General features: G+C 31.8%; 1 protein-coding gene across 1 annotated transcript; it reads left to right on the plus strand.

Annotated features, from left to right (window-relative positions):
• The first annotated feature begins 167 nt into the window (after positions 1-167).
• Positions 168-21,649, plus strand: FIG4 (polyphosphoinositide phosphatase FIG4). Its single transcript, XM_089243944.1, has 21 exons — positions 168-446; positions 2,363-2,461; positions 4,021-4,144; positions 4,665-4,821; positions 5,461-5,511; positions 5,850-6,030; positions 9,296-9,422; positions 10,127-10,252; positions 10,379-10,479; positions 11,052-11,214; positions 12,085-12,316; positions 13,134-13,383; positions 13,715-13,773; positions 14,149-14,315; positions 14,611-14,752; positions 15,633-15,691; positions 16,353-16,500; positions 17,318-17,567; positions 18,707-18,786; positions 19,894-19,968; positions 21,153-21,649. The coding sequence occupies exons 1-21, from the start codon at positions 369-371 to the stop codon at positions 21,328-21,330; spliced, it is 2,847 nt and encodes a 948-aa protein (XP_089100070.1). The 5' UTR covers positions 168-368; the 3' UTR covers positions 21,331-21,649.
• The last annotated feature ends 1,372 nt before the right edge of the window (positions 21,650-23,021 follow it).

Raw genomic sequence — 23,021 nt, forward strand, 5'->3', positions numbered from 1 at the left:
GTTGGAATTTTATTTTCAAGACAAAGTTTTATATTTTTATGCGTTATTTTTTAGAGATTATTTCATTATATTCTCCCCGATAATAACATAGAAATAATTATAATTAAACATCGTTTTTAAGTTAATGATGTAAGCAGTTTCGGTTTCTTTCTGTGACTGTAACCGCGACAATATCCCAAAAAATGTAAACAAACAGTGCGTGACATGAAATAGGTATTTTCGATTGAAAATTATTTATGCATAAATTTTTCGTTGTATTTGATTTAGATTGATTTTTGATTTGATTTGATTTTTTTGTGAGTTTAGTTTAGATGTTGATTGATTCGATTTCATAACGGGAAACTGTGAAGATTCCGTTGTCAGAGAAAATGACTAATAACAAAAATTTTTTTGTACATCCTATAATTAGTTGTGTACAGAAAATCGTTCTCTACAAAACGAAATCCGTAAGCAGTTTTTTATTATTATTTATATATTATTATTTTTTGACATTAATAAAGTATTGAAAAGATGAAGATTAAGTCGAAAAGAAATAAAAATAAAGTCTTTTATTGCCAACTTAAACACGCGAACTTTGTTTTTGAGTTATATACAATGACCTTTTTCTTTCTATGTATTTTAAAAACCGAATGAACAATGACTATAACCAAGAAAGTTTTCGATGTTATTAGTTTGTGCAGATATACACAGGGCCTGATTTTGACTCGAGACCCTGAGCAAACCCAGCATCAGGATGCCCAATCCCTCCTCTCACTTCCTCCAAAATAAAAAATGTTTTGCTGGTCAGTGAAGATAGTTTGTTTTTAAATTTAGGTGCCATAAGCAAATCCCCCCACTTGACCATGCAAAAATCAAGCTCAAAGAAAACATGCTGCAGTGAATTGGAAATTGCCTAATTGGAAAAATCCTATATAATAAGGGTTGCTGCGACTAGGGGAAGAGCAGGCGAGTCTGGTGCTTCAGGTGCTGGACTAGAGAAGGGGTGCCGAATTCACCCTTTAACTACTTCTACATTACATGGGGGGGGGGGTGCCAAAATAAATGCTTACTCCAGCTGACAAATCATCTAGCTGTGGCCCTGATAACAATACCCTCTGTAATGATAAATTGTCTGTATCAGGTGTTTTTAAATTTTTTCCACCTGTGGCACCTCTTACGTCAATCAAAGCTCTCCAGAGCAGTTTAACAAAGAATCGCAGTGCAAAAACCTTCACTCTGTTGGCGGCGCACAGTTTGAGAACCCCTGTTCTATACAATGATGTCTATGTTACTTTTTTCTTAATGATATGTTATTTATGTCCAAATCAAACAAAGGTTCTTAAACTATTGTATGTTTTTGTTAATACACATGTGCATACAATATATATATATATATATATATTCTATTTCGATTTTCTATTAAAATAATAAAAAAGCTTGGAGAAATGTTTGAGCCTGTTCCCCTTAACATGTTAGGATGACCTTGCTCACAATGGAAGGGACTGTTGGCATTTTAGTTGTCATCATATAGCTGCTGTGCAGTCATATGGTCATAGTGATAGACTCAGATGAGGCCTCAGGGTCCAACCTGTGGTGGTTGGTTTGCGGTAGTCCTCAACTTTGAGTCATGAATGTAAGTTGATATACCCGTTAAAAAGTCATGCAAATAGAGCAACAGGCCTATAATGCTACAAAATACTCAATCATTACACTTCACTCAGTTTTAAAAACAGACGGCAGCAATAAAACTCAAGCTTAACACTAAATACGCCTTAAGATTGTTAGGTGTAAACACACTTCTGACACAACTGATTTGGTTGTGAATTGCCCATGGCGATAGACCAGAGTTGTACTTATCTTTGGCATAAGTGTTATCCATATTGAGAGAAATATGTAGTTTATCAAGTCAAAATCTGTTAAAGAAATTGTAAAATTTTTGCTTGTCTTTCAAGGCACTGCTACTTATATCAAGTCAAAATTTATTCAAAACTTTCGCTCTTCTTTCAAATCACACGTAAACTGAAATTTCCTTGTATTTCTCCTATAATGATGTTTCCTCCGGTCCCTCAAGTGTCATTATATTTTATTTCATTATATTGTTATCATATATTGTATCATTATCTTGTTGTTGGAGTTTCACTGTATTTATATCATAATAAACATGGCCATGTATCATACACATGGCCAGAGCCAGAAATGGGGCAATCTTGAGTGGGTGGAAAATTTTGTTAATTAAAACATTGTTATGAAATTTTACACTGAATGTGGTGGCAAAATATATTAGTTGCGTCCCCTGAAAAAAATCCCAGTTATGACACTGCACATAGCACACACAAGATAAAATTTCATGTCAATAATTTAACTTTTTAAATTATATTTTCAGCATTTCCATCTTGTTGGATCCAACAACACTCAAAGTAAATTTAGGGTCCTGAAGATCGATCGCACCACACGGAAAGAGCTTCATGTCATTGATGACAAGGTGAGCTTTTCAAATGCATTGTTTTTTATGATATAATACATTTCGTGCACATAGGTGGACGCCCCAAAGCAGAATGTTTAGCACTGTTCTGCGATAAGCCCTTAGCTGACTGGAATTGTTCTGTGGTAAAAATCCCTATACATGTAATAATGTTTTTTTGCACTTTTTCTTAAAATTCTTCCAAATTGTTCTCCAGCAGCACTAATTGTTCTGCGACGTACTTCATAGATTTTGGCTCATTCTGCTTTGGGGGGTGGACGTATGGAAGAAGGGTGATAATCACAATCATCAAAGTGTGGGAGTGATCTAATATACATATATGTATTTATATGTAACAACATTAATATGTTTGTGCAGTGCTTGAATGTTTAAAAACATAATTTTTGAGGCTTGCAATGCTTATGCTGATGTGGTGCCTAAGTTAATTTTCATTTCTCAAAAAGAAAAATTCCTTAGAAAAATGGCCATGATTGTTGTATGGCATTGTTGTATTTGTATGACTATTGTATGATATACAGTAAATTAAAATAAAATATTATTTTATAATTATTATTATATACAGTAGACTCAATAATACGAACATATGCTAATCCGTCCCATCCAGTAAGCATTTTTTAGGCAGGTTTTCTTTGAGCGAAGAAAAGGAAAACATGTCACTACACAGAAGTTGCTACTATTTAATGTGCTTTTTCAATTGATTTCCAGTAATCTGGTGATTTCAGCATTTTTTTCATTGTGCTGAATTATCAAGATTTTACTGTATTTCCAAATAAATTGCATTTCAACTACATTCAATGCTTGTTATAATGACACCCCCCCCCCCCCCATCATTCTGTTGAAAACCCACATTATATCAGCTGGCCATTATATTGAAAGGAAAGAAAATGCATAGGATACTTGTTGTAATTATAAAAACATTTGGGATTCATCATGGAAGGGTTGCTATGACATGGGGTCACTATAATGAGCATTGACTGTGTTAAGAATTACTATTTAACAACCATTTTCTCAGTAACAGTAACCAAATCAGGGCTTAATAAATTGAAGAAGAAAATTAGGCTCCAGTCATATTTTCAGGAGCCAAGAATATTTTTTTCTTGAAGAAAAATTGTGAAAATAATTTTTTTAAGGTTGAGGACCTGGTGATATTTGATTATGTTATTGGAAGTTTTCATGCGAATTTCAAAAATTTTGATTTGTCCTCAGACTTAGCAATTACATGTAAAAAAAAAAAATTAAGGGGCCAATTCAAATTCTTTAGTTGCCATGTACACCTGGGATTTGTCAAAAAGCTTTGAATTATTTGGTGGTTAAATTTTATCCCAGAGAAGTATGGCAGGTATAGTAATGTACTGCTAACATTAAGCTCAAAAATATATTTCTATGTTTATTGGCCCTGTGGTGCTTGTGCCAAGAAATACAGTATTTTAATTTCAATGACCTAGTTGCATCCAAAGACTTGAATATTTAAAACCCTACAAGTACAAAAACAGTTTTCATGAATGTTTGTATAAGAGTGTGTTTTTTCCCTGTATTGAATGAAAAAGTTTTTCTTTCAGGTTGAGTACAACAAGAAAGAAATAAAGGCTTTATTGAATAGAATTGATCATGAAAATACTTCCAAGCAAGGCCAGAAATTTACTAGTGATTCAAATCGGGCAATCTCATCTTTTGGACTTATTGGTAAATATTTTCTGATTTACAGTTTTCTTATCTTAGTCTTTTCTTTTTGAATGTTGATTTTCAGATATATATTCCTCAAATTTTTTTATGTATAACTTTTGCATCGGAAGCTAATATACTGATGCTCCCAAAGTTAAGTGATGTTTTTTTACCTATTTTCTATGTATCTATTATAGGTAATATGGATGTTATTTAAAGAATTTATAAGTTCTATTTCTAAGAATAAAAAATTTTTTTTGTCAAATTTATAAACATAATTCTTGAGGTTTGTTATTTTCATCATTATTGTACAGTGACCTCTTGTTATACTATGCTTCACACACATCCGGATATTTCATGCTTTTCATTGGAACAAATGTTATAAATTTGACTAACATTAGATAAAGTGATTGGTTATATTACACTTTCACTGTACTTTTTCTTTGCCTTACAACATGCATGTGTTCATAATATCATGTGTTTGCATGCGAGAGAATAACAATATGTGAATTTAGACAGAACTTTTGATATTTTTATTCAGGTTTTGTTCGGTTCTTGGAAGGATATTATATCATAATGATCACCAAGCGAAAAAGAGTTGCTATCATTGGACATCATACAATTTTTAAAATCCAAGACACTTGTATGGTTTATATTCCTAATGAAGGTGAAAAGTCTTTGCATCCACAAGAAGCTAAGTAAGTTTATTGTTAACACAATAAAGTCATTATTGTAAGTGAAATTTTAGCCTGTCTAATAATGAAAATATCTATGCGTAATAAGGCTTGGAAAAAGTACAATAAAAATTTGATATCAATATTTATGTGATTTTAAACTTATGATCATTTAGAATTAAAAGAAAAAATATTTTGATATTTTTAAAATAATATTTATCATCTATCTCACTTTTTTTTTGCCTCATTCTAAGATACAATTTGTAAAATTTAGTTTGTTTGATTTCCTAAAAATGAGTTAAAAAGTATACTTTTGATAGATATTTTTAGAAAATCATAATCTTTGAGCTTTTTTTTTCTTCATTTCAAGTTGCATTCTTAATCTTCAAAAAAATTGATAGTCAGGAATATGTTATGAAGGTTCAATTGTTTTCAAATAATTTTTTTTTCAAAAATATTCAGTACTATGTTACTATGTGAAAAAAGATAATTTCAATGTTTTTGTAAAAGAAAAATCTATTTCCACCTGTTTTAGCAAGAGAAAATCATTGTTATTTATTAATTTTTCCTATTCTAGAACTAAATTCAGTAGATGATAGCATTCATTGAATATTTGACGCACTATAGTAGGGAAAAAAATCACTGTCTTATTTTCTTTTCAAGGTATGTGAAATTATTTCAAAGTATGGACCTTTCTAGTAATTTTTACTTCAGGTATGTTTTTTCGTTTCTGTAAGTTTAATGTATATATATCTGACATCAAAATATTTTTCTTTCATGTACAGAAAAGTATATTTCTGATTATTTGGGCAGCTTAAGGGTTAAGTTGATGCAAAAAAAGTACCATTTGCAAATTGCAGATTTCATAATGACAGTAGTAAAATTTGTAAAATGTCCATAAAAACTCATAAATTCCTTTTCAAAAAATGTGAGTTATGGTATTTTGGAAATTAATATTTCCTACCTACCAGTAAATCATTTTGACAACTGCACTAATCTTTCTAGTTCTGCCCCATTGACTGATACTTTTATTCCACTTTTTTTGGTTGCAGTTATAGCTATGATATATCTCATACACTTCAGTACAACATGGCTCCAATGAATGAACTCTCCTCCCTAAATGTCTCTCAAGATGCTGAGCAAGTAAAAAGTGTGCCATTCTGGAATCCTCAGCTGAACACAATTGAAGCAAACTCTGAAGAGGTTGCTGACAACTTTTTAGAAAGCTTGCAGGTGGTGTCAAGTATTAAAACTATAAACTTTATGACCAAATATTAGATCAAGAAATAACATAAATTAATGAAGCTAGTTTTAAACCATAATACATATATATATATTTAAATGATAAAATGTAACATACAAACATATTAAATTTTTCCATCCTAGCCTAATTTCAGCAGTTAACTCATCTTTGCTGGTTTAGTTTAATTTTAAAAATGATGCAAATTGTTTTAGAATGATAAATTTTTGCTGTAGGATAATAAACAGATTTTAGTATATATTTACTCTGGTTTCAATTATGGATTAAGAGCATAGTTTTTGGGTGGGACACACACACACACACATCTCTAACTTCGAATGAACTGAATAATATGTTTCACTACTATTAGTTCACTTTGAAGAAATATTTTACTTATCTTATTCCAAAATTCTATAATACATTACCACCAGAAATCACTAACAATACTAATTTATCATTCTTTTCTCGGTTGCTAATGTAATTCTTAAGTAACTTAATAGTTGAATTTATGTGTTGATGTTGTATCATGCTAATTTTTTTTTCTAGCATATTAAATTTTTAAAATTATCTATGATGCAATATGCAAATTTTTAAAATAAATTTCACTCTTTTGTTGTCATAAATTTGTATGTACATCAGTGTAAAACTGATCATCAAGAGACTGAAATTATTTTCCATTCCAGATAGGTTTCTGTTTATAAAGGTGCACTCAAAAATTTATGCAATGCTTTATTTCTTTCATTTTGCGAAACTTAAATTTTGAGAATATCACCATAACTACTATAAATTGGCGAGTATGAAACAGAGACATGCATGTTATTATTTTGAATTTGTTCATCTTTGCTGTTTCAAGGGTCAGAACTGAGGGGGGGAGGGCAACTGCCCCGGGCAGAAAAATTTAGGGGGGTGGCATATTTCAGGTGGAAACAAAGAAAACTATTATAAAATTACCAAATTTTAAATTGGGGGGGGGGGGGTAAAAATCAAGTTCGTCTCTTGGGTGCCAAAAATCCTAGTTATGGCTCTGGCTGTTTCGAATTTCTATACATTTGAAATTTCATATTTAATGTGCTAATAGTTAAACTTCCATATAAAAATTTCTCCTAAATAGCAATAGAATGAACACTTATTTTTGTCAAAAGTGAAAAATTTTTAATATTTGAAAAGAAAAAAAATTTTTTTTTGAGGAATTGTGTACCTACTTAAAAATAGTTTCAATGAGATTAACAACTAATAACGTTTGCCAAAGAAAGATTCTGCATCTCTGTTTCACTTAAATTTTGCTTTTCTCTTGTCTCTATGACCTTCATTTCTGTGTTTAAATGTGTGCTTCTTGTGGCTGGTTGTCAGCTCTACACAGAATAAAATGCTAAAACACGGTATCGCTAAATTGTGAACAATAATTCAGTCTTCCTTGCGAACATTTCTCTTCCGAACTAGTTTAAATGAAAATTATCCACATTTTCCCATGACATGCAGGAGTACTTTCTAACAAAAGCTACCATTTCCATCATAGATGAAATGTTAAACAGGCTTTTATTAAATTTTGAATAGTAAACCCATTTCCACTTAAATCCTACACCTTTACTTCCAGAACCAGTTCAGATAGATAATAAGTTTTTCGAAGAAGTAAAAGAGTTTCCTAACAAAATAGGGCTCATTACGACTTCCTCCCATCCAAAAGGAAAAATTTCCACTTGGCCAAAAATTCTTTCTATTTCAGCAGGTTTTTAGCTAAAATTTGACTAAATATGCCTTATGTTTCCTTGTTAAGAAGTTTCCATCTTAAAGAGGTTTCCCTATGATTGAAAAAGCATTAATTATCCACTAGATTATTTTTCTATTCCATTTAAGACAAGTTTCCTTCTCATACACTGCTGTCTTTGACAGGTTTCACTGTATATTATTGTTTAGTATTATGTATTTATAATGTTATCCGGTCATTGTACAGTAGATACTTGTTATAGCAGCCCCAATCTTTCCATCAAAAACTGACATAGTATCGAGTGGTCATTATATGAAAAGAACAACATAGAAGACAGTCATTATACAAGAATTTTTGGGACTCGTCCTACTGATCGTTGTAATGGAATGGTTATTAAAAATGTGGATTCGTTATAATGAGTATTGACAGTATTTTTCACCCACACTAATTTTATTAGTATTTACCAGCATAAATTTTTTTTTTTCATGTTCTTTTATTTGTATCAAAATAACAATAAAATATTCATTTAAGGTTAGGAAATGAAAGTTTTTTGTAGTCATCAAGTATATTTTATTTTTTATTCATGGATTTCGAAATTTGAAAAACTTAAGGGATTCAGAGGAGGGATATGAATAAAAATTTTCATTTATTATTTTCTGTTTGGTTTGAATACAAGGGTCTCTCTCAACCAATTGAATAAATGCACTCGCGTGTGCAAAATTAAGAGAATGTGCACATTGTGTCTATTTGAGGCATCATTTTGGACGGCCACTCACCCCCTCCATTGTGTTTGATAGAGGGTCCCTGACTGCTAGGAGATGTAGAAAGGAGATCTTTCTATATCTATAAAGCCCTATGTTTGATTTTTGAGAGGCGTTGTGGGCCCTCGGTTCCTGTTCACAGACGACAATGCTCATCCATATCTGGCTCATCTAGTCAACGATTATTTGGAAAGTGATAATATTCAGCGTATTCATTGGCTAGCCAGATCTCCTTACCTAAACCATATAGAACATGTCTGGGATGCTATTGGGAGGGCAATAGCATCTGGCCATCCCCCTCCGAGAACAATTCCAGAACTGAAAAATGTGTTGCTGCAGGAGTGGGACAGATTGTCTCAGACTCCTCAACTGCCTTGTGTCCAGTATGCCATCGCACTGTGCGACTTGCCTGACTGTGAGAGGGGACCATACCCCTTATTAGACTCTTTCGCTTTTATCTCGCAATGTGGATTTTGGACATTCCTGAAATGATGAGCTGTACTGGCAATCATGCGTGCGTACTAGGACTTTTGTACAGTACATCTCTTTCTCTGTTTTAACGGTGCATTCGTACAAAATTTAATTCAAATCTATTCATTCGTTTTTCAGAAATTTGGCATAATGTGCTAATTCTCTTAATTTTGCACACGAGTAAAAAAAAGGTTATGTCTAATAGAGCAATGGATAACTTACATGAAGACAGAAAGTAAATTTTTCCATCTCATTTGGAATAGTTATTTTCAGAAGTTTTTGATGATTTTTGTTCAATGTAATTTGTAATTTGCCTTATAGGTTGACACACCCACTGGTGCAAAAGGTGGATCGAAATCAAATTTGAATGTATCAGCATCTAGCGAGAGTGGTATTTGGTCAGAGCTTAGATGTAACGAAGATTTCACATCAACAACCAGAGAATCAAGTTTGTTAACTTCAACTGATTTTATTATTATTTTTTAAATTCCTTTTCGGAATTAAAAATCTTATCATACGATTACCTCATGGGGTTTCAATTATCTTGTAACTTTAATTCTTTCTATCACAAGACTGGTGAAATATCAAGAATTGGTGAATATTTGGGTGTTCAGTAAATAAAAGCTCTCAGTTTGCTCAAGAACTTATTGAATTTGTATCTGACATCTGATTTTTGTCATGACTCATCATGACAATGATGTAGATACATTAGCTAAGCAGAAAAAATTGTGTTTACAAATTTTGTGTTTCCAGTACCCTGTAATTTTTTTACCTGTGTGTATCTGCTTTTTCTATACATGGCATGACAGTGTGTAAAATAGTGTATATAATTCTTTTGTGTGCACTGGAAAATTTCAACTCTGAAATTTTATATTGAAAAAGGCTGAAATTTTATAGGCTGAAAAGAAATATTGTGTTGTAATGATTTAAGTACTATACTGTATTAACATTTTGATGGTTTGTTATTTTGTTCATGATTCCTGCAATCTATTAATTCAAGTTAAATTTACTGATATGAATTCATTCATCTGAAGTTAAAATTTGAATTCGCAACTTATATTACATGAATACTATGCCATTTCATGTCATATTTAAGACTATGTGTGTGTATTTTTTAATCAATCCATATTGAAATTTTTTTCTTTTCTTCAGGTGTCCACTATGGTATAAAGACAAAGCCGAACTCAAAGTTTGTCTGGAATTCCTATCTTCTAGAATTTGTTGACCTCCACTCAGACTGGCTATTGCACATTACTCATGGTTTTGTTGGGCAGTCGAGTATCCTTTTTTTTCTCAGAAGTTATTTCTCCAAATCCTCATGTGCATTTTTGTGAAATTACCTTTTAAAATATTGAAATCAGTTTGATATTTTTGCTCCAAAAATTCATCTTTGACATTATTAAGACATAAATGTTTATGGTCGCCCAATTTATCTTACTCTAATTGCAAGGCGGTCACGGAAATTTGCAGGAACTCGATTTTTAAAACGAGGCTGCAACGACAAGGTGAGATCTAATATGTATTCATTAACACCTACAGCGCTTATTTATTTATTTATTTTTTTTAGATATTTATAAATCATTATACCTTTTTTGCTTGATGCATAATTGAGCAATATTTTACATGTTTTAGCAAGGAATGCAACTATTCAGCATTCAATCATTGCAAAATCAAGATTGTTTTTTGTTAAAAAATGTTGACAATACTATTTGAAGGAAAATACATTGCATTTGTTGCTTTTTTTTGATTATTGGTTTTTATTTTATGGGACAAGTGTTTCAATAGAGCTATGTATCATCATTACTGATAGAGAAATTGTACATTTCATTTAATTGTAAGGGAGATTCTTCCTAGCTTGTTTAACGAAGTAAGGGAGGGAGGAAAACTATGCTGACTGAGTTAAAGTTTACTTTATAAAGTTAAGCTGAAAAATTTCCAAACATGTACAAATTTCAATTTTTTGCTAAATTACAGAAATTTTCATATGAATATTCATGAAATTTTATGTACAGTTGTGAAATACATCTTCCTCAAGTATGATTGACAGCAAAGCTTTTTTTTTTCACCATTAAATTAGGGTGATGTTGCAAACGAAGTCGAGACAGAACAGATAGTATATGACTCATCTTTGTCTTCATTGACATTGGGCCACTTCACTTCTTTTGTTCAGCTGAGGGGATCCATTCCTTCTCATTGGTCTCAGGACATCTCTAAAATGGTGCCAAAACCACCTATTACTCGTGAGTACTACAATATCAAATGGTATCTACACTATTTGCTTTTATCACAAAATCAATGGAATCACCAAGTGAGAAGAATCATAAAATCTTAAGTCAAAAATTATATATAGATGAAAAGTAATTATTTGAAGAAAAAAAAATATAAGATGGAATTTATGCAAGAGTGAAATAAAACCTATATGCAGTGGGTTGTCATCAGGGAAGACCCCATGCATTCTTCAAGAAAAAGTTGGCATTTCTGAAGGGTGCCTATTCCTGATTGCACTAAAAATGCCAACCCTTGTTCTCCAACACCTGCTGTCTCAAAAACATGTTGGACAAGAAAAAAGTGGAATGAAAAATGCTTTTTTTACTCCTTTTTAATTCTATTTTTTTTTCTTGTGTGTGTATATGTGTGTATATATATATTACTAGCACAGAGAGCAGAAATATCTAGTGCTACCTTATGTTTCATCTTTTAATGTGGAGCATTAAAGAAGTGACAAACCATTGTAAAGAGATAAACATGTTGAAAATTCTATTGTTTAAAATCAAAACAAATGTTTCAAAAGTAAATTGAAGCTAAAGAATCATTGTTATTGGACAATTTTAACCATTTCAAAGCCCAGACAAAGTTTTAAGGTATTGGCCAAACATTATAGAATTGTATTGGGAACAAACATATACCATGGAGAGATAGAAAATTAATTTTAGTTATATACTTAGGAAGATAATTCTATGCCCTTGAAGTAAAAGCATGGGATATTTGCAAAAATAATCAACTTTTTTAAGAAATTTATTTCTAAAGAGAATTTGTGTGATTTATGCATCCATTTTTTTTTGTCAGTTTTGTTTCTTGGATTGAGTTTGAAATATTTATTTATATCACAGTGGACAATGCAGATCCGTTCTGCTTCTGTGCTGGACAACATTTTAATGAGCTACTCTTTCGATATGGTAGCCCTATTGTGGTTCTGAATCTGGTTAAGAAAAAAGAGCAAAAGAGGCACGAGAGTATACTGAGTGAGCAGTTTTATGAAGCTATTGAATACTTGAACCAATTTCTTCCACCAAATCAACACATCATACATATTGGTCTTGATATGGCTCATATAAATAAATTGTAAGTTTGCGGAAAAAATTCTTTAATTTTATTCAAATACATGTTGCATGTACATGGTAAAGTAAAAGACAGATGGCGGTAAATCCTAGTGTTTGACATGGCAAGTTTGTTAAAGTTGAAACTATACTCACAATTTTAGGCCTTCTCTTGTAAATTCCATTTTATTTTATCTGGTGTTTCAGTAACTTTTTTACTATAACCATCTTGCATTGTTGAATACTAAGATTTACCAATTTTCTTGTTTTTACAATATAATCACCATTGTTTTTTAACGATTTAGCATTGCATTTCTATTTAAATATGCATGTTACTCTATTAATTATTTTTGGTTTCAGTAAAGATTATGTATATTATATATTAGGTGTATGTAGAGATATTTGCTTTTTTTTTATTACTGCATCTGACTTTTCAAAATGATTTCTTTTGTTCTGGTGATTATTAAAAAAAATTGTGAAAAACAAAAAAAATTATCTCCCTTAAAAATGTTTATATAAAGATTTACCAAAAAATTAATTTGAAGATGAAAGAACTACTGTGAGTTAGGATTGACTGTTTAGTGGGTAGGAAAAAATATTGACAGAAATACCAATTGTCAGATTAGAATAAAAATGACTTATTATTTTTATTCTGATCTGACAATGAGTGTTTCTCAACAATCCATCATATGTCACTGGTCATTTATATAAAACATTTTTTTTTGACATGGAAGTTTTTTGGATATTTTCTTCAAGCTGTTTTCTAATCTCAAAAACTATTTCATTTAAGTATCAACTTTTTATTTTTTAAATTTTTTTTCTAATTTCCCTCCCAAATGTAGGAAAGAAGCAAGTGTGATGAACAGACTGGCCAATGTTGCACACTTTGTGATAAGCAGAACAGGTTTTTTTCATAATCAGCCAGATTATTTTAGTCAAAAATTACATAGTTCAAAGAAATTCATTGGTGGTTCCATAGTTGAGAACTGTGCTAGATTGCAAACTGGTGTGGTAAGAGTCAATTGTGTTGATTGCTTGGATCGAACCAACACAGCTCAATTCGCACTGGGAAAAGCAGCCTTGGCTTTTCAGGTGACAATATTGTTTCACTTAATTTCATCCCTTGTTGCTAATCTTTTTTTTTGAACTTGATACTCTTTGTTTTCTAGCCATTTATTTTTTAATCCTATCATAATTTTTCGAAATTTGTTTTTTGAATTCAAATCAGACATTCAAGCAACTTAACTCCCCTGTTTGTAACTTTATAAATTGTTATTTTTTGTAATGATGAGCTCAATTTTTATAATTCAGTATATCATAGTAATTTAATAATACTTGTAATGTAGGATTGTGTTTCTACCTGCAACATTAATTAGATCTTTATGTGTGTTAAATTAATGTATAATTTTATATTTTTCATTAGCTCTACACTCTTGGTGTGTTGGAAAGCCCTGAACTAGAATTTGATACAGACTGTGTTAGGTATATAGTTTTTGCTATTTTTTATGTATCAAAATAATTTTTAACTGAAATTTTCATAGGGAATATTGATAATTTTTAATATCCTCTTCACACTTTAGCCCAAACTGACTGTTAAAATTTTTTTGATTTATGTTTATTATATGTCAAAATGCCCTTTAGAAAGAATTTTTTTTTAATTAATTAAATTGGATCAATATCTTTACTAGTACCATTTGAGTTATTTACACATCTGTGTACTTCAGGTTGTAACTTTTAAAAAGAACCATTAAAAACCATTTAAAATAGTGATGTGTATCTCAGGTCTTAACTCTGTGTGGAGTGAAAAGGGTATAATGTATTTTTTAAAAACAAAAAATTTTTTCTCTAAAATTTCAGAATGTTGGAAGAATTATACGAAGATCATGGTGATACACTTGCATTGCAGTATGGTGGATCTCAGTTGGTGCACAGAGTGAAAACATATCGTAAAATTGCTCCATTATCTTCTCATTCCAGAGATATTATGCAAACATTATCCAGGTATTACAGTAACACATTCTCAGGTAAACAGATGTTGATTTTTTTCAACTAAATTTATATTCTTATTTGTTTTATTAGATTAGACTTTGATTTGTAAATTTATTTATATTTTGTAAAATTTGTATCTAAAGTCAAATTGTACCTTTCTTTTTATTAAAAGCTTGCTTGCTTAGCACTGGCATGAAAGCATGTGTGATTAATCAATATTTCTAACTTACAGTTAAAGTTTCAAAGTGTTACTTATCCAATATAGTAAAGGTTTTTTAAAATAAGAATGTATTAGTCACACTGTGTGATAAAACACTTTTGTTTCTGCAGATGCAGATAAACAAAATGCAATAAATCTATTTCTGGGAGTGTATGAACCTACTCAAATAAAAGTTGCATTGTGGGAGCTCATAACCGATTATTACTTGCACAATACTGTTGCAGCTGGAAAACTCATCTGTCATAGAAATCTGTAAGTTTGAAATGTCTTTGATTAATTGATTATGGATTAACAAAAAATTATGGAATATTAACAAAAAATATAGATTCTATTATTTTAGACATCCTACTGACATGCCTTTTAAACTAGCTTGAGATTCTATTTACACATTTATACATGAATTTTGAAAATATAAGCTCTTCTCACTCTTCATTTACAAGCACACACATGCCCCCATCGACTGTCAGCACATTCAACAGTTTTACATTGATTTTCTGCTGAATTTTTAGTGCAAAAAATTAGATAAATATAGTCAATCCTTGGCCCTCTGTGCTAGAATCTTGTCAGCCTCTCCCATTGGGAAGAAGAGACATGCTTACAGATATTGTAGAGAGCCAAAAATTGCTTTTCGCATTGGGTTGAAAAATGTCCAAGCCAAATCCTGCCTAGAAACAATTAAATATATTGTAGCATTTTTGCTGTCCAAATTCTTCAAATACGGAAGAGTCAGGATACATCAAATATATATCTCAAGAGAACATGGACTTACGTACTTAAGTAAGCAGCAGATAATCAAAATCACTAGGACAAATGCTCCCCTTTCCATCCTTGTAGAAAAAATAGGGGGAAGGGATGAAGTCAATTATAACCTTTATTCCCTTGACATAGTTCATAGGTGTAAGTGATGCACCATATTTACTTGACTCTAGGACAATTTTTTTTTTTTACTGAATTTTTATCTCTAAACCAATTTGTCATTTCATATGAGACTGAAATATGTTTATATTGTGATGCCTATCATACCTCCATATTCAGATGGATATTTATGAAGCAGAAAATTTGTATTATTTACCAAAAAAGTCATAAAGTCAACTAAATGTGTATATCATAAGCATTTCATATATATTTGCAGGTATACTTGTTGGTGGGATAAAGAAGTTAGAATGTCTTTGCCTCTCTCATCTATGGAAGGTAAGGTTTATATATTTGTAAACAATTCTGAAATTGATTGGAATTTTGAATTACTACAAATGATACTCTAATAACAGTCGATGATCAATATAACAACTCCTCTTTGTCCTGTCGAAAATGAACGTTATATTAGGAGGGTTACTATATAGAAAGTAAAACATATATAATAGTCATTCTATGAAAACATTTGGGACTTATCCTACCGGTCGTTCTAATGGAATAGTGAGGTGGGGTGGTTATAACAAGTGTAAACTATATGACAACTGTTTGACATCTTGAGATCATCAAAAATCTTTTCTGGATTACATGATGATTTTATTTTGGTTCATTTTGCTTTATCTTAGTGAATAAGCACTGATATTTTTACATCATGCATTTTGATTTATCCCATATCTTTAATAATTTTTTGAAATATTTGAGAAAAAAATCCCTGAAAGTAAAGGAAAAAATTAAGTTAAAAGATCAACGTATAATATGAGAAATAAAATTGTTCTATATACTCACTTTTTTTACTGCTTTACACATCCATTGATATAATCTGAATGAGAAAATATATTTGTGAAACTTTTTTTGTTATAATTATTAAGATTAGAGCATTGGAAATAAACCAATGTCAATTTTGGATAAATTATAAGATGTTTTAAAAATTCTATATTTTCAGTCAAGAAAGAAATTGATGGAGCTGTGTTGGAAATCGTAAAGTCTCATCCTTTGGATCCAAGAGTCGATGGATTTTTCGATCATTATCGTCCTTTTGAAATGACTACCCTAACTGATCTTTTGCCATTTTCATTGAATCATTCTGTGAGGTAAAATTTATCAGTATGTATTTAGAAAATGGTTACTCTGTGAGGAAGTTTGGTATGTCCTAACCAAAAATGCACATAGTTTACAGAGTTTCTTCAGCACTTGCTTTTTCATATTAAACATTGTATAAAACATTACCATTGGCTTTTACATGATGAAATAAAATTGCAGTGAAAAAAAATTGTATCGTTATCATCAATCATACATTATTTCCAAGACTGGTTCGCCCCCATGTTGTGTGAGCAGCCCCCACTCATCTCTGTCTTGAGCTTTGTTCTTTAGTTGGTTATAGCTGGTACATTATGTGCCATGTAGTAGCGTTGACATCCAGGTAATCCTGAGCCTTTTCCCTATTATCCTGCCTTCCAACGCATCTCGTAGCAATCTGCTGCGACAGAGAACATGTCCCAACCAGTGTAGGCCTCTGTATTTAATCCTTTTCAGGATTTGGTGAAAATTACTTGTGAATTTGACCTTTTCAGTGTCCAGCTTATGCGCTTCCAGCGCCACATCTCCAGCGCTTCCAATCGTTTTGCATTTCTGGTCCATGTCTCTGATGCGTATAGTGCGCTGGACCACACATATACCTTAATCAGGCATTTTTGTAGTTTAATAGGTAAGTTTTTGTTCATTAACCATCCTTGTTTACCGTAAAATTTGTGTTTAGAATGGGCGATTCTAGATCTTGTCATTGCTGCAGTATCCATCGTCCGTGATCAACCCTCCCCTCCAGTATTTAAACGATGTTACTTGTTGTAGTTGTTGACCTTGTATTGTATGTTGTAATAACACATTTCATTACTTACTCATATTTTACAGGGATGTCATGCCAAATTTCTCAACAGACTACAGTCCATTTTCTGTTCGCGTCAGACCTGGTAAGAAAAGAGAAAGTGTTGGGGAAAAGCCACCAAATCCATCTGTTACAGGTATTTCTTCTACAGCATCTGCTTCCAGTGGTAATAGTGAAACAGAAAGTGGTGAATCGAGCAGTGATGAAGATTTTGTGTTCCTTAATAGTGAAGAAACAAGTTCTGCTACTTCAATCCACCAATCATTCAGTTTCTCTGTGAGTCAATTTTTGTTAAGGTTAATTTTTTTTTTGTATCTGTGTTTCCCATATGCATTATATTTTGAATCATAGGCTTTTATCAAATCTACGGATTGCAAGCATAATTCGTTCCATGAATGTACTCGTAATTTGAAACACTTGTATATCGAGGTGAATTTCACCATAAGAAATAATGGGAATTCAAATGAATCATTCCACAACCATCTTCCTCATTCTAACCATGATTCTTTTCAAATATAAAGTGCAGGTTAATTTGTTTTATTCAATTGTATTGAGCAAAAATTGTTTTTTTAATTGTATTCTAATTTAAATCAAAGGATTGTGGATTTTTCAGACTGGTAGGCTACAAGAGTGATGGTTTCACTTGGAAATTCCCATTTGCATCAATACATGAGATGGTGTTTCATGGCTTGTATTATGAATGGCAATCCTGTAGTCAGTGGTGTCTTAACCAATAGATCCGAGTCAAATGAGGGGTCCCTAAACTATTGAAGGGGTTTTTATGAATACACATATGCATAGAGTATTTTTTTTAAATTTGGTCTTACACTGATAAAATAAAAGATGACTTGAAAAACACTGGGACCCGGCTCTTGAATTCCTTGAGACAGCTTTACTCGCAGTGAGGGAAAACTGCCGACTTAGTTGTGATACACTTGATGTTCGACAGAGACAACACAAATGCACTAACCCTCTTAATAGGCTAGTTCTCATCTAGGAAGCTTTGGTATACATTGTATGTACTATTTGTATTACAAGAAATATCTCAAAAACAAAGTTGAAATCTTTTGAAATTTTTAAAATTTTTGCTCGTTTATCAAGTTAAAATTTGTTTACAATTTTTGTTCCTCTTGTGAATACTTGTAAACCAAGTTACTTGTAATCTAAAGTTTCGCAAATTTACATTTCTAAAATTCTACTTTAAGGCACATAATCAAAAACTAATTTAATAATACATAAAAAAAAAAAAACAGAATTTGTCACCTTTTAGTTGTGAACATTTTATTGATCAACTATATCAAACCAATCACTAAAACCAATACAAATAATACCATAAATAAATACCATAAATCAGGGTAGTTGAAATAACAAGTGTTACACTTCTAGTAGCTAATTAATCAAAATTTTATTAAAAGGGATGGTTCTCAACAATGGAACAAGTATATGGGATGGAACCAAAAGATCCTTCTAAGAAAGATATGAAGACTTATGAAAGGTAACTTCAAATTTACATATTGAATATCTTAATATGTAATACATAAATGCCATAACCAATATTTTATCATGATATGCTATATCATTATACATTTACCGTATTTTTTTATCTTTTACTTACTAATAAAACTATATCTCTTGAAGTCTCAGGAGAAAAAATAATTTTTTATGTAAGTTTTCATCATTTTAGTCCCAGTGAATTCCCATGCGGTCATACATACATGTCAAGATAGAAAATTTGATGGCCTTGATTTCTGTTTAATACATGTATATTAGTCATTAACTTAGTTTTTTTCTAATTTGAAGTTATTTTTTGTGTTTTCAATGTAGTAATAACAATGGTCTTTCAATTCCTATCAATAATAATTATTGACCATAAACATGATTAATAAATTATTTGTTAATGAGCTTTTATTATAAAATCATTCATCATCAATATGAAGCAAGTAGTCTATATAGTTTTTCTAACCGGTCTTAATTATCTGCATTGGGGGGGGGGGGTGTAGTTTCTCTTTTTAAGTATAATATATTTTAAGGTTACAGTGATACCCAACTTGTGCCAGTAATTCTCTCCAAGACTTCCGACGTAAGTTGAGGTAAAGTTTTCAGATGTTAATGCCCATCTCTCCTCGGGAAGAGGGGGAGAAATTTACAAATTTTCTTTATTTTTTCTTATCCATTCATATTTTCTGATGCCACTCTTTTGGGAAAAAATTTGTCTTTAACAACACAACATGTTTCCCAAACTTTTTATTCTATTGCCTCCTTCTTCAGAAATCTTTTTCCTCTCATCTCCCCCCCCCCCATCTCGAGAGAACCCATAGGGTCCCATGTTATACCTGTAGCTTTTATCGGCACCCCTGTACAATTTCATCGCCCCCAAAGGATCGTTATTGCCCACTTTGGGAAACACTGGTCAAGAGCCTTCAAACTGTTCGAAATGCTCAAAATTGGAATTTTTTTTCTTTCAGAAACGACATAAATGTAAGATGATGTAAGTCAGGGTATTGCTGTATTAAAGATTTAAATTTGTGCATTACACATTATATTCATATGGTGTTTTTTATGCATGCAAATGATAATCTGTCATTCCATAATTGATTTTCAGATTTGTAGAGATCAGGAAATTTTCCGGTATGTCTGAAGTTTCATCAAGAAATAGTGTTCCTAGCAGCCATGATGTGTAAGGCTTGTTTTGTTTTTAGTGTCTCTTTTTGTAACTTTGGAGTTTTATTAACCTTTTTTTCAGTTTGAGTATACTGTTTCCTTTCAACCAGTCATCTGGCCAATTATTTTCTCCTTTTTCTATTTTTTATGTTTGAAGCTAATAAAATATATTTTCCCTGATTAATCCTAGATAACTAAACTTAAGTCAGTGCTACTCAGTAACAAATTAGGTAGTCTATTAGATGAATATTTAGTTATCTAGGGTTAAAATTTTTTATGAATACATTGAAACAGATTTTTTTCACACACACACATCATGTTCTTAACCCATAAAAAAAAATTGAAATAATTACTAATTAGTTTTCCAAAATTGAAATAATTAGCCTGTAAATCAGCATAATTCCCTATTTTGTCATAGCCAGGTGACTTGTTAAAATTATTTTACATTTTTCGATTAAACACAGAAATTCACTTATCAAAACTAATGTTAGCAGTTAATACTCATGAAAGTTTTTTAAGAAATATTTCTGACTGCATAAAAAAATTTACCTAACTGAATATTAATATGGACAAATAGGAAATTTGTTCCATTTGTTCTGGATTGCAACATTTCAATCAAAAACATCGTGAAGATAACGAAAAAAATATGGAAATGAAATTTATATATATGAGGAAAAAAAAAAGTTTTTTATATGAAGATGTATTTTTTTGCAATTATAATTTTTCCTATATTGTGAGATAACTGCTCATCTAAAATAGTTGCAGTGTATCTGAATTTTCTTTTATATACAGGATATTTTATTGATAATTACTAGGGCTCGGATTTTTATGCCCTAAAGATGAAATGTCATTGCTGATAGGTTAAAAAAACATAAATTTACCGATCAGCAACAACGTTTCATCTTCAGGGGCATAAAAGTCCGAGCCCTAATAATTACAATTAAATGAAGAAACATGGGGATTTAAAAAATCAAATTTTATAGTAGATGAAACATGAAAACAATTTATTTGTATTTTACTCTTATTGTGATTGATTTTCACACTTGTTGAAGTTACTGGTAACCAATTTTTTCCTGCTTATAATGGTTGATGACTATATTTGTATTATTTCTGATGCTGAGAACAAGGTGATGTGAGCACTGTTTTTTTACCTTTTCATATCTTATTTTGATAGTCATGACCTTGAGCTTGTTCTTTCAGATTCCAGAAAAATTACATTCCTAAAGATTCTGCTTATTCAGTGACTCCTCCTGTTGTGAGCAAGCAAGATCTCAACATTTATGAGGCATATGTTCAGAGTGGTATAACTGGTCCAGTGAAACCATCCCATGAATCCATGAAAATTTACAGAGCTTATTGTGCCAGCCTATTCCAGTGAATATAGAGTAGATTTGATTTTTGTATGAAAGGAAATTATTATTTTTTCACAAGGCTTGTATAAAATAAAGAGGGATGTAATAAATATGAAGTAGTGTACTGGAAATGTATGATGTATTTTGTTGATGTATAACAATTTCTTTATTGATTTTCCTCCAGTATTATTTATTGCCATTTATTATTCTCTAGTCTTGATACTTTGGTGGTCTATTTCAACTACTGATAAGTGTATATTTTTGTGTAAAATTTGTTTAATTTATAGACTTCTTTTTTTGTGACAAATAAATAAATAAATCAAAAAGTATATAATGAAGTTTCTTAAATACACATTTTGTTGTACTGATTTTTCCATCATCATCTATGCATGCCTGGTTACATCCGCTGCTGTTCACATGAAGTGATGATACCTTCGGAAGCCCGTAGAACAGTCTCCACAGTGGAAGTAGGAAATGACTGTTTTGAGTGACTTTTAGTGCAGTTTCAAAAATGGAGATCGTGAGATGGATCCTAACATTTCCGATTAGAGCTGAAGTTTGAATTTTCGAGCGCAACTAGGACCATAATTAAGATTTGGGGGGGGGGGGGAGGGGGCAAGAGGGATTTTGCCGCCCCCACCTCTGTGAAATTCGAGCATTTTATGACAGTGTTTTTGTAATATCTTAAAATTTCCTTGCTGCCCACGCACAATAAATTATAGTTACTACGCAAGGTCATAAAAGCTCACCCCGCCCCCTTTTCACCATGAGGCGTTCCCGGGCCGTGCAAAGGTGCAGTGTCGTTTTAACGCATGGGCCCCCGTCCGAGCACTGCCCGTGGGCCTCAATAAAAGTAGGGGCCTCACAATGAGATCGTGTTGAAATTTTCGAGAAAGAGTATGTAAATTTGCCAAGTAGGGCCTCTGAAAAATCATTTGGCTCAGGGTCCATGATACTCTTGACAGCCTGCCCAGGTGAGTTTGTTCGTTAAGATGGTTCAGTGTGAAGTGGAAGGCGTTTCCAAAGAAAGAATCAATCCACACACACACAAGTACACCAATTTACAATTCATGCACTTCTGCCATCTCGCATATCCGTCCAGCAGACTGAAATATGCATTGTATACCCACGATTTTTCTCTCACGCTGTCGCCATTGGTATGATAGAAAAAACATTTCATTGTCATCTCGTAAAGTGTCGGCCGAATAAATTTTAGGAGGAAACGATTTTGAATATTTTTCATCGTAACTTTTATATCTTCGAAATTATGCGTTTTTCCTCTGAGATGTGTCTAATACAAACTTATATTACCATATAAGTTTGGTACTCGTATATATGGCAATCACTCACTGCGAAATCAGCACGCGGTTGTTTGTTACCGAATTACGTATTTATTTGAAAGAGTTCTTCCAGAGGATGCTGCATGCGAGAGAAATTTATCCGAGGATGACGTCACTCTCTACTATCCATAAGGTTTTTAACAGCTGGCTGATGCGAAGATATATTTTTGGAAAGAGAGGAAAAATTCAACTGCCCCTGCGGGGAATCGAACCCGCGTCCTTTCACTTTCCGTGTGAACGCACTAGACTACAGAGGCAACTAATATCTCAATCTTTCCTTGGAGCTCGTGTGCACTGAACGGGATCGTACATGGACGGTCGGACACAACTTAGGCCAAAGCTCACAATTGCTGATGAAGCCACCAGATGGTGACTTA

This window comes from Pholcus phalangioides, unplaced genomic scaffold, assembly GCF_987345545.1.
Source record: "Pholcus phalangioides strain wild (caught in Gottingen) unplaced genomic scaffold, Ppha-v1.0 ptg000015l_1, whole genome shotgun sequence".
Classification (NCBI taxonomy): domain Eukaryota; kingdom Metazoa; phylum Arthropoda; class Arachnida; order Araneae; family Pholcidae; genus Pholcus; species Pholcus phalangioides.

Excerpts from the sequence above, each read along its gene's own strand:
- FIG4 (XM_089243944.1), top strand. The coding sequence starts at position 369 with ATGACTAATAACAAAAATTTTTTTGTACATCCTATAATTAGTTGTGTA. Across the intron at positions 11,215-12,084 it reads GCCAAAACCACCTATTACTC|TGGACAATGCAGATCCGTTC; the intron begins GTGAGTACTACA and ends TTTATATCACAG. Across the intron at positions 12,317-13,133 it reads ATGGCTCATATAAATAAATT|GAAAGAAGCAAGTGTGATGA; the intron begins GTAAGTTTGCGG and ends TCCCAAATGTAG.